This window comes from Eublepharis macularius, chromosome 19, assembly GCF_028583425.1.
Source record: "Eublepharis macularius isolate TG4126 chromosome 19, MPM_Emac_v1.0, whole genome shotgun sequence".
Taxonomy (NCBI): domain Eukaryota; kingdom Metazoa; phylum Chordata; class Lepidosauria; order Squamata; family Eublepharidae; genus Eublepharis; species Eublepharis macularius.
This window is the reverse complement of record NC_072808.1, coordinates 1168109-1183258: the sequence shown is the minus strand read 5'-3', so window position 1 is coordinate 1183258 and position 15150 is coordinate 1168109. Positions and strand designations below refer to the sequence as shown.

At 46.8% G+C, this 15150-nt stretch overlaps 1 protein-coding gene across 2 annotated transcripts in view; it reads left to right on the top strand.

Annotated features, from left to right (window-relative positions):
* Positions 1 to 11188, top strand: part of SPATS2 (spermatogenesis associated serine rich 2) — a 38178-nt gene extending 26990 nt beyond the window's left edge. For both annotated transcript variants that reach the window (XM_055003317.1, XM_055003316.1), the window contains exons 9-13: positions 1837 to 1895; positions 5391 to 5500; positions 7052 to 7154; positions 7984 to 8186; positions 9993 to 11188. In XM_055003317.1, the coding sequence (XP_054859292.1) occupies positions 1837 to 1895; positions 5391 to 5500; positions 7052 to 7154; positions 7984 to 8186; positions 9993 to 10316 (799 nt within the window). In that variant the 3' untranslated portion in view covers positions 10317 to 11188. The remainder of the gene's footprint in view (positions 1 to 1836; positions 1896 to 5390; positions 5501 to 7051; positions 7155 to 7983; positions 8187 to 9992) is intronic.
* Positions 11189 to 15150: the final 3962 nt, after the last annotated feature.

Below are 15150 nucleotides of genomic sequence, written 5' to 3'. Positions count from 1 at the left end.
ATACTCAGATTATTATCTGTGACACATTTGCGTCACGTTTAAGAAAGGTGAAAGACCCCAGTGTGATTCAGGAGCTTTACTCCCGATAAATCTCCCCGTTGTCGTGGGAAAGGTGAGAGCAGAACCAGCAGAAACCAGGAAGTGCAGTTCCGTGATACAGGGATGTGAAGTGCCTGTTTGGAGCGGAGCCAGCGGAACCTCCCTCAATAAATGCCAGGCGAAGAAGGTTCTTGCAAGCGGGCTTTGTACACGGCACTGATAAAAGCAGTGAGCCTGCGGTCAGGTCAGTTTATCTGCCCTTTTCTGAAAGCAGTGCCGTGCCGTTCAGCAAGGGGAAAGTCTTGACTCTTTCTTACGGAGCTGTTTTCCAGGAACAGCCGTTGGGTGCATTCAAGTCAGTCAAATCCTTTTCTGTTTGCCTTTGGAAAACGGATCCGTTTCTCCTCCCAGGGCAGGGGGTTATATGGACCTTGGCGGTGCTGTGTTCTGCGGGAGAGCAAGCTGATCTTGGTCAGCAGATAAGAGATGTTGAAATCTGAACTTTATTACCCAAGCAGTTGGAAGCGCTTTGTGTTTACTGATCAGAATTGGTGTCGCAAGGAAATATTAAGAGAATAATCTTTCTGAAATTTTGTATGTGCACACTCATCCCCACGTCTGGAACTTCAAAACTTTGGTTTTCTGTGACTTTAATAATACCGTATTGTATGGTATACTGAAGAATCTACCATTCTTCCTAAGAAGATCCCCTCACAATATTCACCACTTTTTGTTCAATGTATTTAAATACGTTGTACTCCTGACTTTGAACAATTCTCATACAGTAGAAAGTCACAATCTGAAGTGATGGGTCAGTGGAAAATTCTGCCGTTCCTTTCGAGGTTCCTGAGTGCGAGAGATTGCAGAGAGGGCGTTGACCTCAAGAGGCAAACCAAGGACTATGCAAATGCCTATAAATAATACAATTCTAAAGTCCTTTACTTAGGTCAGCTGGAAGGCGCTTTGGAATGGCAAAGAACTGTGCTTTTCACAGCATGATCTGTCAGCCAACCAGAATAGAGTTTTACAGAGCTGTCAAGTATTCCACAACCAGTAAGAATGTCAAAAGCTCCCTTTAAGCGGCTGTAGTTCTTTTGGTGGCTGAAGATATCTCCCATACTTCCTTAATGCTGTACCACTCCTAAAATGCTCTGCCAAGGAATATGGTTCATATGGTTGGCTCTGTAAGATGAGCTGTACCAGCCATGCGCAGAAGTAGGTGAAAAACAAAATTTACAAATAGAAGACTCCCCAGTGAAGCGCCGTGTACTAGACACAGTTGTCTTAAGCTACGGGAAACCCCTTCATTGTGCGTGAACGTTTTGGGGGTGCCGTCCAAGATCATTTAGCAAAAACATTTCATTGCACTGTGTGGTTTAAGTGACTTAAAAGAGGTCTAGGTAACTTTTGGAGGCACAGAGTTTAAAGCCTCTGAAGACAAGTTTTCAAAGGAAAGGAAAAGCAATGAATGGAAAGTGTGCGTTGGATTTCTGTTAGCTCATAACTTGTGGTTTTGGGACTGATTCAAGGAAGGAGCTGCCCCAGAAACCTTGGAAGAGTTTGCAGTTTTCTGCTGCCATCTGTTGGCTTGGCTTTGGATGACCCCCATCCGCTTAAAGTTTAAACGATCACTCCACAGCATGGAGCTGTTCACGTCTGGAAGAGTGAGGCTTCCTGACTGCGAGCTCTTCCCGCCATCAGATCGCTAGCTGGCTTGTTCTCTGCCCAACTTGTATATTGACACTATGGGTGGGAAGGGATCTCCTCACGCCTTTTGTGTCTTTCCCTCTCCCCTAGCCTCATGGATCGTGAAGTAGCCCTTTTAGGCGAAATGGACAAAGTGAAGGCGGAAGCAAGTAAGGCTTTTACCTCATTTCTTGTTTTGAAAAGCAAACAACTGAGTGCTGTTTCAGTAGACTCCAACTAAGCAGCAGCCGTGAAAATCTGAGCCAGGCCTTCCATTTTGCAATCTCAGGGCCCTTCCAGATACAAAACCCACACAAATGCATTGATGTGCTTTCCCTTTTAGGTTTTTTAAAAAGCCACGACCGCTTTGTGACCACATGCTGAAAGGGCATTAATTTTTTATGAAGGCAAACTACAGGCAGTCTTGCAAATAAATATATTCAGGTAATATTTTGTGCCTGCTATCCCTAGCTTGCTTATGTTCTGTTGTAACTATGTACAGCTAAAGATGGGGAGGAATAAAAGCAGCACTTTGGCATTTATTTAGACAAAAATTATGCTGCCTCTTCAGGAACTTCCCCAAGACTGCCTCGAAGATACAAATAATTTTTTAAGAGCATTAAAAGACATTAATTAAAATCAAGCATTAAAAACACTACCAAGAGACCATAAAAATGGACCACTGCGAACTTAAAATAACAAAATAGTAAAGAGTCCAGTAGCACCTTTAAAACTAACCAACTTTATTGTAGCATAAGCTTTCGAGAGCCACAGCTCTCTTCGTCAGATGCATGATGAAGAGAGCTGTGGCTCTCGAAAGCTTATGCCACAATAAAGCTGATTAGCCTTAAAGGTGCTACTGGACTCTTTACTATTTTGCTGCTACAGACTAACACGGCTAACTCCTCTGGATCTTTAAACAACAGTATAACACTTTTAATAGTGTTAAAAGATAACCCCTTAATCAAGCCTGAGTGAACGGAAATATTTTGGCCTGGCACTCAAAAGTAAAATAGGCTCCAGGCAACCCTCATGGGAAAGTGCATGCCTATATAAGCAAGGAGCTACCTCTGAGAAAGCCGTGTCTGTGGTTGCCACCCACTTCACCTCTCAAGGTTGGGGGCGCAGAGCAGGACTTGCAAGGCAGATCTTAACCGGTGGGCCGGACAGTGTGGGTGGAGGCAGCCCTCCAGGTGTCCTGGCCCCAGACCATTTAGGGCCTTAAAGGCAAGAACCAGAGTTTCGAGTTCTGTCCCAGAACAGATGGCCATCCTGTGAGGATCTTTCAGCGCTGGGGTAATGTCGTCCCTGTAACTCCGACGGCAGCCTGGCTTCTACGTTTTGGATGAAATGACATTTCTGGATTGTTTTTAAAGGCAGCCTCACATAAACCACATTCCAGATACATAACCTGGATGTAATCAAAGCATGGATCGCCATGGCCGGATCATGCCTTTTGAGGAATGGCCGTAGCTGGGCATATCAGCTGAAGCCGGCATGTGTGAGTCCGTACTGGAGTGAACGTGCTTTAGGGCTTCTCTGTATGCACTGGGCGGTGGGGGGTCCCAGTCAGTCTTGCTCTCCATAAGCAAGCCAAGGCAGCAGCATTCCGACTAGCTTGGCAGAAGCAGGTTTGAAACTTCCCTATTTCAGCATTAAAAGCACCTGAAAAGGGATTGTATAAAATGGTTCTTAAGGGCAGGGCACCTCCTACGTGCCTGGTATGACCATCTGACTCCAAGGGCTGTTGGATGATTGTTTAATGCAATGCACTAAATGATAAAGAAAGAAAAGGACAAGTTTGCCGCCTGAAAGAACGAGAGTGTAGCTGGAAGTGGGGTCAGGAACGACCAGAGAGGGGAAGGAACTTGCCATAGGTCCGTCCCCCCCCCCCACCGCCCCCGCTTGCCAGGGAAGTGTCCAGGCTAGATGGCAGTTCCCTAGAGAAACTTAATGGCTACTTTAGGGTGCCAGAACTATGGCGACTCTTCGAAGTTAACAAAAGAGAAACAACGTAGGCAACAGGTGGAGAGTATGGGAGACAACAGAACCCTCCTGTGCAGCCTGGGGGTAGCAGCTCTGTGGTGCAGCCACAGCTCTTCCAACTGTGGGAAGAGATGAAGGGTAAGTTTTTAAAGAGCAAACGCTCGTGCAGACATTGCAGAAGTGACTTAGTGTGAGCAGGGAAGTTCATATATTGAGGAAAATAGCACGATTACTCTTTAAAAGTAACTATGAATGCAGAGAGGAGTTATCTTTAATGTATTTTTTTTATCCCATCCTTCCTTCAAGTTCTCCTCTCCTTCATTTTATCCTCATAGCATTCCTGTTAAGCAGTTGAGGCTGACCCGTCCTCACCCAGTAACTGGCATAGCAGGCGGAGCTTTGAGCCTAGGTCACCCCAGGCTTGGTCCAGTACTCTGACCACTGCACCGCACTGCCTCTCCACTTGGCTGAAGAACATTAGTTTTTTTAAAAACCTCCAGAACTTGATTAAAACTTGACTTTAGAAAATGCAGATTATGAGTGGGGGAAAAAGAACTAGCTCTTCTTACTGGCCACTTTCCCTGACAATTAGATCTTGTGGAAAAATAGCAGCCTTAAATGACTGAAGGGACAGTTGTGCAAAAATGGTTCTTAACTGTTGGGAAGAAGAGAGAGATTAGTCTTCACTATAGCCCCTGCCAAAGTGCAGAATCACCTGACCTAAACATAGGACGTTGGAAATGGAACAACATAGGGAAAAGATCCAGAGGAGTTAGCCGTGTTAGTCTGTAGTAGCAAAATAGAAAAGAGTCCGGTAGCACCTTTAAGACTAACCCACTTTACTGTAGCATAAGCTTTCGAGAACCACAGCTCTCTTCGTCAGATGCAATAGGGAAAATAGGGAAAAGGCCGCTCAAATATCTTTTGTTTGTAACAGTGAGGAGGAATGCCATTCCATATACCAGAATGGTCCCCTCTGCCTGCGTTGGCACCTGTGGCCGCAGAAGCCTCTTCAGACACGAAAGATGTCCTTCGCTGGAGCAGAGAAGACCTGGGACTAGGACCCCACAGGGATCTGTAGCACACTTGCCCATGCAAGATACGAAGTGAAAGGGCTCCTTGAACATCCAAGAGCACCTTCCTGCCCAACTTGTCAGCGGGAAAAGTTGCAAGCCTTGCAACAGAAAGCATGCCTTGCACATCAGAGGGAGGCTGTTATGATAATGCTTTGAGTGGAACTAATGATTGATAATGGTCCAAACATTTTTTATATGGGGCATCTTCCCTCTTTAAGGGTGGGACCCTTATTCACATGGCACCGGTACTTCAGGGATGGCACTGGCTGCTTATCTTTCGAACAGGTTGCTGACTTGGGACTATAAAGCTTTAAGTGGCTTAGGCAAAAACTACATCTTCCATGTGCACCTTCTTGCGTTAACAAATGCCATCAGTCTTAGCAAGTCAGAACAGTGAAGGTGCATTAAGAAGCATGCAGGTAGTTCTCTCGAGATAATTGAACTTCTTGGCGGATTTGGCAAGGTTTGGATCTGCAAGAGTTGGGCTGGCCTACAGAAGCAGTTGCTTCCGTTGGGATTTTCTGTTTCTCACAGTGAGCTGAGTTAGAAATGTAACTGCTTTGGGCATAACAACTTTCTGCACTCCGTTTCTTTACATCTCAGTGGAAATCTTAAGCAGCCGACAGAAGAAGGCGGAGGCATTGAAGAAGCTGACTGATGTGGCAGTCCGAATGTCAGAGGAGCAATTGGTAGAGCTTCGAGCTGACATCAAGGTGGGTGGACTACGGGAGCCCTTGTCTGGCTGTTAAGCCCGTTTGTATAGACTAGACAAGTCAACGATGGTGCTAGAAGCAGAAGCTGGAATCCCTGGTTCTGAGTAAAATCCCTTAGCCCCACGTAGGCTTAGTTCGGCCCTCTTGTATTCTTATCTTACTCAAGAGCCCTACATAGAATGGAGAGTGTGTGCTTTTTAATAGGCCCAAGCTCAGTGCTCAGATGAGTCTTGGGTGCCAGAACTGGGAAGAACCTCCGCCCTGGAGAACACAGGGTTGACGTACCCGTCAGGACTGAGGGATCTTATGGGTAGCGTAGATGCTGTGGAAGAAATGGACTGGGGCTCCTCTCTGATAGGAAAATACTTATGAAGAAAGAGGCAGTTCTGGCATAGAGTGGGATCCAGACTGATTTTTTTCATTGATGGAAGGGGAGAGGCAATTTCTGCCCGTTTCCCCTTTCCTGTTGCAGCCCCCTCCCCGTGTTGTTCCTCAGGATTCCCTCTCACCCAGGAGCAGCGTTGTGGGGAAGGCAGGAATGTTCTGTGCTGCTGATAGGAACGTTAATCCAGATCCAACCCAGAATCTTGAAAACTGAAGCTGCCATTTTTCGGTTGCACTTTTAAAAGAGGAGATTTCTGGCACTTGTGGGTGTAAAGATAAGCTTGGGAAGGTTGGGGCAGTTTCCGCTTGGTGCTGTTCTGGTGGAGCTCTAGAAATCGGGCGGTGCTACGTCATGACTGAGCCAGCCTCTCTTTCTAGTTCTGTGCGTCTCCTGCAAACTAGGCTCAATGATAACACGAGTTCTAAGTTTTGGGAAACTGCAGCCAAAAAGATGTGAAGATAAACGTGTAAAATAGCTTGGATTGCATAATGTGTCAACACCGAATTGGCCCTTTTCAGGCAGGATTTTTATTCTGGAATTTTTCCATTGTTGTTTGTTTAAAATATTCTGCCTTTCTTCAAGGCTCTGGCACTCAAATTCCGAGATAAACGCCTATAAATCTTAGTGTTTTTGGAGGATCCTGTCCAGCCAAGTAGCAGTGCCTCTCAGTTGTCTCTTGGCGTTTATTTTCATTCTCCACCTTACTGGGTGGCTGCGAGGATTGCAGCAAGGAGATGTGTGTAGCACTAAAACCCTTCTAAGAGCCTATATAAATACTTATTTTAAAAAAGCCATTTCAGTCCAACTCTGTTACACGCCACTTCTTTCCACCACCAGAGGGCAGAACAAAGTCACTGAAAAGTTCTGATAAAATCCCGCTGAATTTAGAAACGCAGCCCGGTGTAACAGCCACTCCACCAGGAATCCCTCTTCAAGACTTTGCCTGGTTTTGGTACCTTGTGACTTGCTGCCGATAAAATCCCTGCTGTGTTGGCCTTGTTCAGAGTTCCCTCACCTCGCGGTTAGTTGTGTGGGCGAGGCAGAGAAAGGCGTTTGCAGCTTTCTTGCCCTCTGAGCTGTGCTTTGCCTCAGCTTCTTCTCTCGGATCCATGAAGTTGCCTTGCAGGAAGTTACGTCAAAGGGCTAACGTTCTGCCTCCCCCTCAGCACTTTGTCAGTGAGCGCAAGTATGATGAAGATCTTGGCCGGGTGGCCCGTTTCACCTGTGACCTAGACGGGCTCAAGAGGAGTGTTGACTCCTTTGGACAAGGTAAGCAAATCTGTATAAGTATGAAATCTACCGAAAATGTAACGTCTTTTGTCTGGCTGGTTATCGTCAGAATGCCTGTTTACTTTTAGTCATTCTTGAATTTTGGGATGTCTACAGCTCAAGTATGTGTGCGCGCACATAATATAAACAATGCATCCGTTTTTAACATACGGCATTTGTTTCACGGGCAGAGTTAAAAGAAGGGGTTTGTCCGTTCTACTTCTCGTTTCCCATTATAAAGGGGTGCAGTATCATGATACACTGAAGCATGAAGCAGTTCTCCACGAAACAGTATTTAGCGTTGTTCATTTAGAGGCTAAAATTACTAAGTCAGGCGAGAACTGATACTTGAACGTTGTTCTGCCGCAGGCTTTCCTTTTGACGATGGAAATATGCCTCTGAGGCCTCCATTTACATTGCTAGTAGTGAGGATGGCAGTAGTACATTCCATAGGGCTTCAGTTTCAAAAGAGAAATATTCCTTGAATGGCTGCTTTATGAAGAGGCACTGGGTTCATCCAATGCCAAATTTCCATTTGGCTCTTGAAGAAATGCAAGAAAAAGACCATGGTAGTGCTGAGTCAATGCTAAGGCAAAATTTTCGCATCCCCCACTTGTGTTTCCAGTTGGGCAAGAACTTATACAGCTAATTTCTGGGCGCTATAATATATAGGGAGGGAAGCGCTAGGTGTTGCAGAAGATCTAGCTTTGTCGGAACTGTTCTAAGCCCATTCGTGTTTCCACTTACACATTGCTGGATCCAAGCCATCAAGTGGCCTTGGGTTACCAGAGGCTATTTGAAAAAGCTTACCCTTGTGTTCCCATTTCAGTTTCCCATCCGAAAAACAGTTACTCAACCAGATCGCGATGCAGCTCCGTCACGTCCGTCCCCCTGAGCAGCCCAGATGAATCTACCACCCCAGAGTGTGCCTCTGCTTCTGCTCCAAGCCTTACAACAGCCAATAAGAAACAACCCTCCCCGGTCGAAGCACCTGCCAGTGCAGCAAACCGCCCGTACCAGCCCTACCGTGAGGTAATAGCCTTGTTCTGCCTGCTGCTCTGGAGGGCACCATGGGGATTGGCCTTTGAACTGGTCACATGCCTGTGCCTCTCCTGCTACACTTCCGGTGTGTATTCCCACTGTACAACAGGAGCTCTGTGGCAACAGAGAGGCTGCCACAGAAGCTAAGGCCAACGGATTCTAGGCTCATCCCAGCCAGAGCTATTGCCCTGTGCTGTAACCTGCTGCGACGCTTCCTCCTGCCGGCATGCAACTCCAGGAGCCCTTTTTCCAGGCCAGGAATAGGGAGGGCCATGCCTGTTCATTCTGGACTGGGAAAATAATTGGGCCGGGGGGAAACAAGGCACCATGCAAGAAGAATACCAGGGGCAGGCATGACTGCCAAGTTGCTTTTAGACAAAGGGCCAGTTCCTGAGACATAGATCTCATCTGCCAGAAAGAATGCAGACTTTAAAATGATGGAAAGAAACTTGATTTCACTTGCGTCACCTTACAGCACCTCAGTCCAAACCTGTTTTCTGAAGTGGTGCTTAAATCCATATTTGCATTCTCAGGCCTAAGTGTACAAGTGCAAGGCATGTCCCTACTAGTATCGCTCGTTTAAGAAACGTATTCATTGTGAGGCTAGAGGTGATGGCATTTTCTTGTATACTGACCAGGTATTAAACTTACTTATTTATTCATGTATATACCATCTTTCTTCCCAACAGGGGCTCAGAGCAGCTTACATGGTTCTTCTCTTCCCCATGGATGCAGAGAAGTTAGCCGTGTTAGTCTGTGGTAGCACTTCCCCATGTTATCCTCACATCAACCCGATGAGGCAGGTTAGGCCCAGAGTCACCCGGTGAGCTTCTATGAAAGAGTGGAAATTTAAACCTGGGTCTTCCAGATCCTGGCCTGAAACTCTGAACCATTATTTCATATTGGCTCTCGGGTGCTGAGCACTCGTGATAACTTTCCAGCCCCTCTCTTGGAACGGGAGCCTTGTTTTGCTGATCTTCTGTACAAATACCCTTGGTTCCCTTATGTGGCAAATCTTAAAAGTAGGGTTGATTCACCAGATGTCAAAATATATTCCATGGAACTAAAGATGCCACGAGGCAGGTAGCCGCTTGACGTTATTACTTCACTGCGGTGTCATTTGCTCACAAGAAAGGGAATGAAAAGTGCTTGTAGTTGAGGCCAATCGGAGCAGCGTAACAAAGATTCTGTGTCCAGCTGCATCAACTACTGGCACCTCCAAGCAGATGCAGGAGCGCAAGCGCACGAGGGGCAAAAGCCACTGCCCGGGACTCCCATCCTGCTAGCTACAGGAGCCCTGGAGTACTTCCTCCATGTTGTCTGGCCCTGTACGTCTCCTGTGAAGGGATACTGGGAAAATTGGTCTGATGCTTCTTCGTGTAACTGCCTTCTTTAAAAACTTGCTTTTAAAAAGGTGCTGTTACTTTGCTCTTTTTTAATTCAATGTTTTTGTAGGCTGACCTTGATATTCCAGGTTGAAAAGCTAAAGAGAACTGTTCAGTGAATTGCTTGTATTTATAGAGACGTTAAACTGGTTCCTTTTTTTAAAAAAAATGGCATTCTTGAGTTTTGCAGTAACTATTTACATACTTGATATTATTATAAACATAAACATCTTTATGAACAAAGTACTGTCTTTGTTCTAATGAAGTTAATGCTTTAAAAATACCTCTCCATTATTTTGTCAATATTTAGCTGGTCAGTTGGCAAGTCTCTCTTTCACTCGTCAAATGCCAGTCCTGTTTCCAAGATGGCATCAGCATTGCTCACATTAATCCATCTTTCTTTCCATTTCAGGGGGTCCAGGGTAACAGACGGCCCGGCCAAGGCTACAGGCCCCAAGGACAACGCCAGAATGGGGCCCTGCACCCCAGTTCGAATCGGTACAGAAACGGGCCTTGGTACCAGTCAAGCTCCCGGTCCAGGCCTCCTCCTGGAAACACAGCCCACCTCAGCCAGACTTATTCCCCAGGAACCAATGGGGCTGGGACTGGTCCTGGTCCTGAGGCAGGTCCGCCAGCCCCAACTGCACACGGGCACGTGGGCACCCCCGGCAAAGAAGTCAAGGCTCTCCCACAGCGGAAACCGCGGCCAAGCCAATATGACGTGGCCAGTTCTTGAGGACCATGAACTCTCTCCGCCTTCCGAAACTGGATGACAGGATTGTAGGACACACCTAGTTAGAGATATTAACAAAGGAAAGTTTACACTTGCTGTCCCTGTGCCACTTCTCTTCCCTGATCATTCCTTCCTGGGAAAGCAGCTTCCTTTTGCTTCTCCTCTTCCTGCTTCCTGCCATGTGACCTGGGTCAGGCTCTCGTGGGAAAGTGCGCACTCAGGCTGTCAGGCCTGGCCTGGGCAAACCTCACCGCTGCTGCCTCCTTTGCAGTCTGTGGCTCCTCCTTATTCTGATGCCGTCCTCAAACATTGGCCAAGTCTCAGCCTAAAAGCAAAAGGATGAGAGAGGGGTGTCTTCCAAGAGCCCCAGTTTGAAAGCCTCTGGAACGTCCCCTCCCCATACACCCCAGTGCTGCTAGCCAGGCCTGACTCCTAACAGCAAAGCTATTCATGCTGGCAATGAAACAAATTGCTGTGAATTGTGAGCCCAGAATGAGAAATTCAAGTGGGAGGAGCCATGAGAGAGACTGCTGGGATGGTTTTTCTTCCTACATCTTACCTAAATACTATACTTGGGGAAATGGGGCTTTGGGTGCTTCTTCCACCACAAAATGGGAGAGACTCAGTCCTCCTGAGAGAAGCAGCATTCTGTCTGTACGTCATGTATAAATTTAGATGTTCCCTACTTCTGTGTTTGACAGATGGGAGGTTTCATTTGTTCGCCTCCTAGCCACGATCCCAACATCTGATCCTACACTAAATTTCTAGCGACTTAATTAGCAGTGCTAATCCTAGGTGATCTCAAGCAAAAACAAAAACTGCTGCAGTCTTTCTCTGTCCTTGTATAAATAAAAATGACGTACATGTTAAAAGATGCTGACCTCCTCTCTGCTGTTATTTCTTATTTTTAGAGGGCTCAGGGAAAACAGGATCATGGAGCTGTGGAGTGAATGGATGAGTATTTATGCCGCATTAACCAGACGTTGACTCTCCACAGTTGTATGGCTTCATCTAAATCAAACATCTGGAATTTTCAGCTGGTATGATGGGTATAATTTGGTTATCTTGATTGGCTGTAGGTTTTCAGACAGGGTGCAACTACGGGTCATAGGTCAAGAGGGGAAATTTGAGATTCCCTAAGTTGAACAAAGGCAAAGTAACCTTTAAAAACAGTATTTAGTCTATTCTTCACTCAGTGTTGCAGGGCTGAGGGGAAAGGATGAAAGCTGGGCAGGTGCTTTTAGGAGGTAGCAAATCGAATAATAGTTAGCATTTTAAAAACACATTACCTTTTTGAAAACTCTTCACATAATTAAGTAATCCTTACAACAGGTACCTTTAGCTTGGTATTGCAGATAGGTGGTTGAGGAGCTATAGCTCGCACACAAAATTCAGGATTCAGGGATCTCAAAACCAGGATTCCTGAAATCCAAGGAAGATTCTCTGATCTGTTCTCTGAGCAAAGAATCCTGGATGAATTCAGCCATTATTGCCTATGGAGAACACTACCTGGGGGGTTGGGGGGGGGTCATTTTTCAAGCAGACTACCAAATTTGCAGGGAACTTACTCCTGACTGTCCTCTAAAGACCACCCAAGTTTCAGGAGCATTGGACTCCAGGGTCCAGTTCTGTGGGCCCCTGAATGAGATGCCCCCGGCCACTCTCCATTGTTTCCTATGGGGAAGACATTTCCGAGACGGTTCTGAGGCAGAAACACACACAGGGGCGAGATTTGCAGTGGCCAAAGGCGCACTCCCAAATGCGAGAGGAAGCCCAACAGAACCAAACTGAAGCAGGGGAATGGATGGAATCCCCCCCCCCTTGAACTAAAGTGAATCAAGGGGACCAACATCAAACCAGAGAAACGTGTCAAAACAGAACGTTCCACCCAAACCAAACTGAAGGGACAGTGTCGCAACTTAGCCCAACTGAAACAGTGTCACAGAAGCCAGGCACACAAGGAGAAGGTCCTGCACGGACTGGCCACTCCCTCCCTCTCCCTCCTGCCTCTGCCTCACTTCCCCCATGGGAAAAAAGCGGGAGAAGTCCAGTCAACCAGAGGCTGAAGCCACGTCTCCTGCATTTGCCCAGGGGTTTGGAGCCCGGTTCTAGATTTGGGAAAGCCAGTTTCAGCCATATTGGCGAAATTCTGACTTTTCCCTGGATCTGGATTGCCGCCCCCTATGCACAGGTGAATTCAGCAGGGGGAAGGGGCGGTGGTGAGATTTGCATTGAGAGTTTCCAGCTCAGCCTCTTAGCCATTACACTACACTAATGCGCGTAGCTTTAGCATTCACAAATGGTAATGTGTCTCATAGTGCCGCAGTGTTTTCAGTCAGAACATAAAGCAGATCATGGGAGCTTAGGCCACAAAGGCTGACTCAATTAGTTGGATACTGTCCACTGCAAACAGAAAGTAGTGGTAAATATGGCTCCTACTCCCCTCTCCCATATCCCCTCGTGAACCCTGGAAAGGCCGTATCTAGAGTGGTATTTTGTCATTGGCTTGGGTCCAAGGGAGCATTTCCCCAGGTGGAAAAAATTGCATGACTTTGGGGAGCAGCATTAGAGAGCATTTGGACTGCAATCTAGAGTCACGCTCCATAGGTAGAAAACATCCCATCTGCAGAAATGCTTATAATCTTAAAAGGGTTGGATCCTTCGCATTAGCAGTGTAAAGTACTGGTTGAAGCACTTGCCTTCCCTCACCATTACCTGTGAGCCCCAAAACCACGATACTATAGTTTGGAGGGGTCTGCATGGACAAAGCCACACAATGTAGGCAAAGGGAAGAAACTGATGGGACTGTCCCTCCTACTATTTGAGTCAGTGTTTGAAAGATATGTGAAAAAGATTTCTTGAGCCTATCAATGAACTTCTATGAGAGGGAAACAGGGGACATCTCTTTCCATGTTCAATTGATTGGATAGCGGGTGGGGCATTCTGGCTCTCTGTTTTCAGGCCTAAAACCCTCTCAAATACCATCTTGCCGTTCGTATACGGAACGGCACCTGTTCTAGGTCATCCCCCGCGAGCTCTTTGAAATCACTAGATATAATCCTGTTGGTCCAGATGTTTTCGTATGTAACGTTCCCCTTAGATTCCCTGTTACTGGCCCTGGAGTACATTCTTGTTGGCCTTCGCCACAGGGAACTGCAAGTACTTCTGTCTTGAAACCAAATCTCTCCTGCCGCTTCGGCCCATCTCAAAAGTAGAGCATCGGTATTTCAGCTGTCTGGACTCCTCGTTATTGGGGCAGGGTTTGGCTTTTAGAAAAAGGGCTGAGAACAGATGACTGTAAAATGCAACAACGGAGACTTCGTGGCAGGGGGGCCACTGTGGTCCAGAGAGCTCATACTAGTTCCAGCAAAACCTGTGGGAGACGTGAGCCACCCCTGGAAGCAAAAAATGCCACCTTTCACTAGGGAAGCTGTTGAGGTAGATGGAGAAGCGTTTTCCTTAGTGAATAGAGTTCCCTGGAGTGGCTTGTTTTGGTTTAACTTGCCGTAATTAGGGACATACTTAAGCTGAAATGAAAATGAGCTATTTGCAGAGAGTATAGTGATAAACAAAGCCTGTCATTTTGTGAAGCAAGCTTGGGTACCCTACCATGTGAAGGGTGAGATGGTTAGAATATGGCAGGTATGTTTGTCGGTCCCAGTGCAGGGGACGCTAAGTATGCACATAATTACGTTGCATTGTAGCCACAGTGCTAAAGGGGCTACGACGGGGGTGGGGGGGCTCTTGCCTTTGTGTTCAGAAGGTCTTTTCCTTCTCCAAACCCTGCCCTCCTAGGCTCCACCCCAGTCTTCAGGAATTTGCCAACCCAGATTTGGCAACTCTTAAACCAGTTGCAAACTAGCAGGACAAATTTCCCTTAAGTCCGCTCTAGATAGGGAGTTGTGTGTCTGCATCCACAGCCACTCAGCTGTTCAAATAACATACGTCCGTCCACATGTTCATTGGATGGCCTCCAACAAGTCCGTCTCTTTGTTTTGATGGTACATTCAAAGACGACAGAGGCCTAGCTGGGCTGGCTCAGGCTTGATTGCAAGCAACTCTAGGACAAACTGGCTGCAACTATAACACCTCCTCCCTTTGCTTTCTGACTTCTGACCAGTTGCTTACTGACTTAGATGCAGCCTTTGTTGCAGCAACCTGTGTTGGTCAGGATAACTATCTAGGGCGACAGTCTCAGCCTAGCGTACTTCAAAGGGCTTTGGTGAGAATAAAATAACATCTCCAGCTATGCTATCCTTAACCTTCTCTAGCCTAGGAGGAGCAGATGCAAAACAGCAGGCACTTTGTTCTCAAGTGTGATGCTCCTCTGGGTTTCCAGCAACTGGTTTTCAGTATTGGTTTTCCCTGTTGCCAACAGAAACTGGCTGTGCAAGCTGCTGGTTGGGCAAGCTGATGTGACAGTCAGGAAGCCCTTTTCCCCTCCCGCACCCTTCTGCTCAGATCTCGGAAGTGAAGCAGACTCGGCCCTGGGTAGTACCAAGAAAGTCTAGGGGTGCTATGCAGAGATAAACAATGGCGAACTGTTATGCTCTTGCCTTGAAAACTCAACCGGGTGGCCGGCCACGAGTCAGCCAAGATTTGGTAGCACTTTACACAGACGCTTCCCAAAGCAGTGTTTTCAAGTAGTAGAACAAATGGCTTGAAAGAGGCTCCGAGAAAACATGTAACGCCCATGATTTTTAATGGAAAATTTTCCTGTATCGGTGCTGTGTTTGGAAACAGGTATTTTGCCTTACAAGAGGCAAGCAGGAAGGGAGCCTAAAACTCATGCCAGCTCCAGGAGAGGGGATGTCTGCCATGCAGCATGCCCAGAACG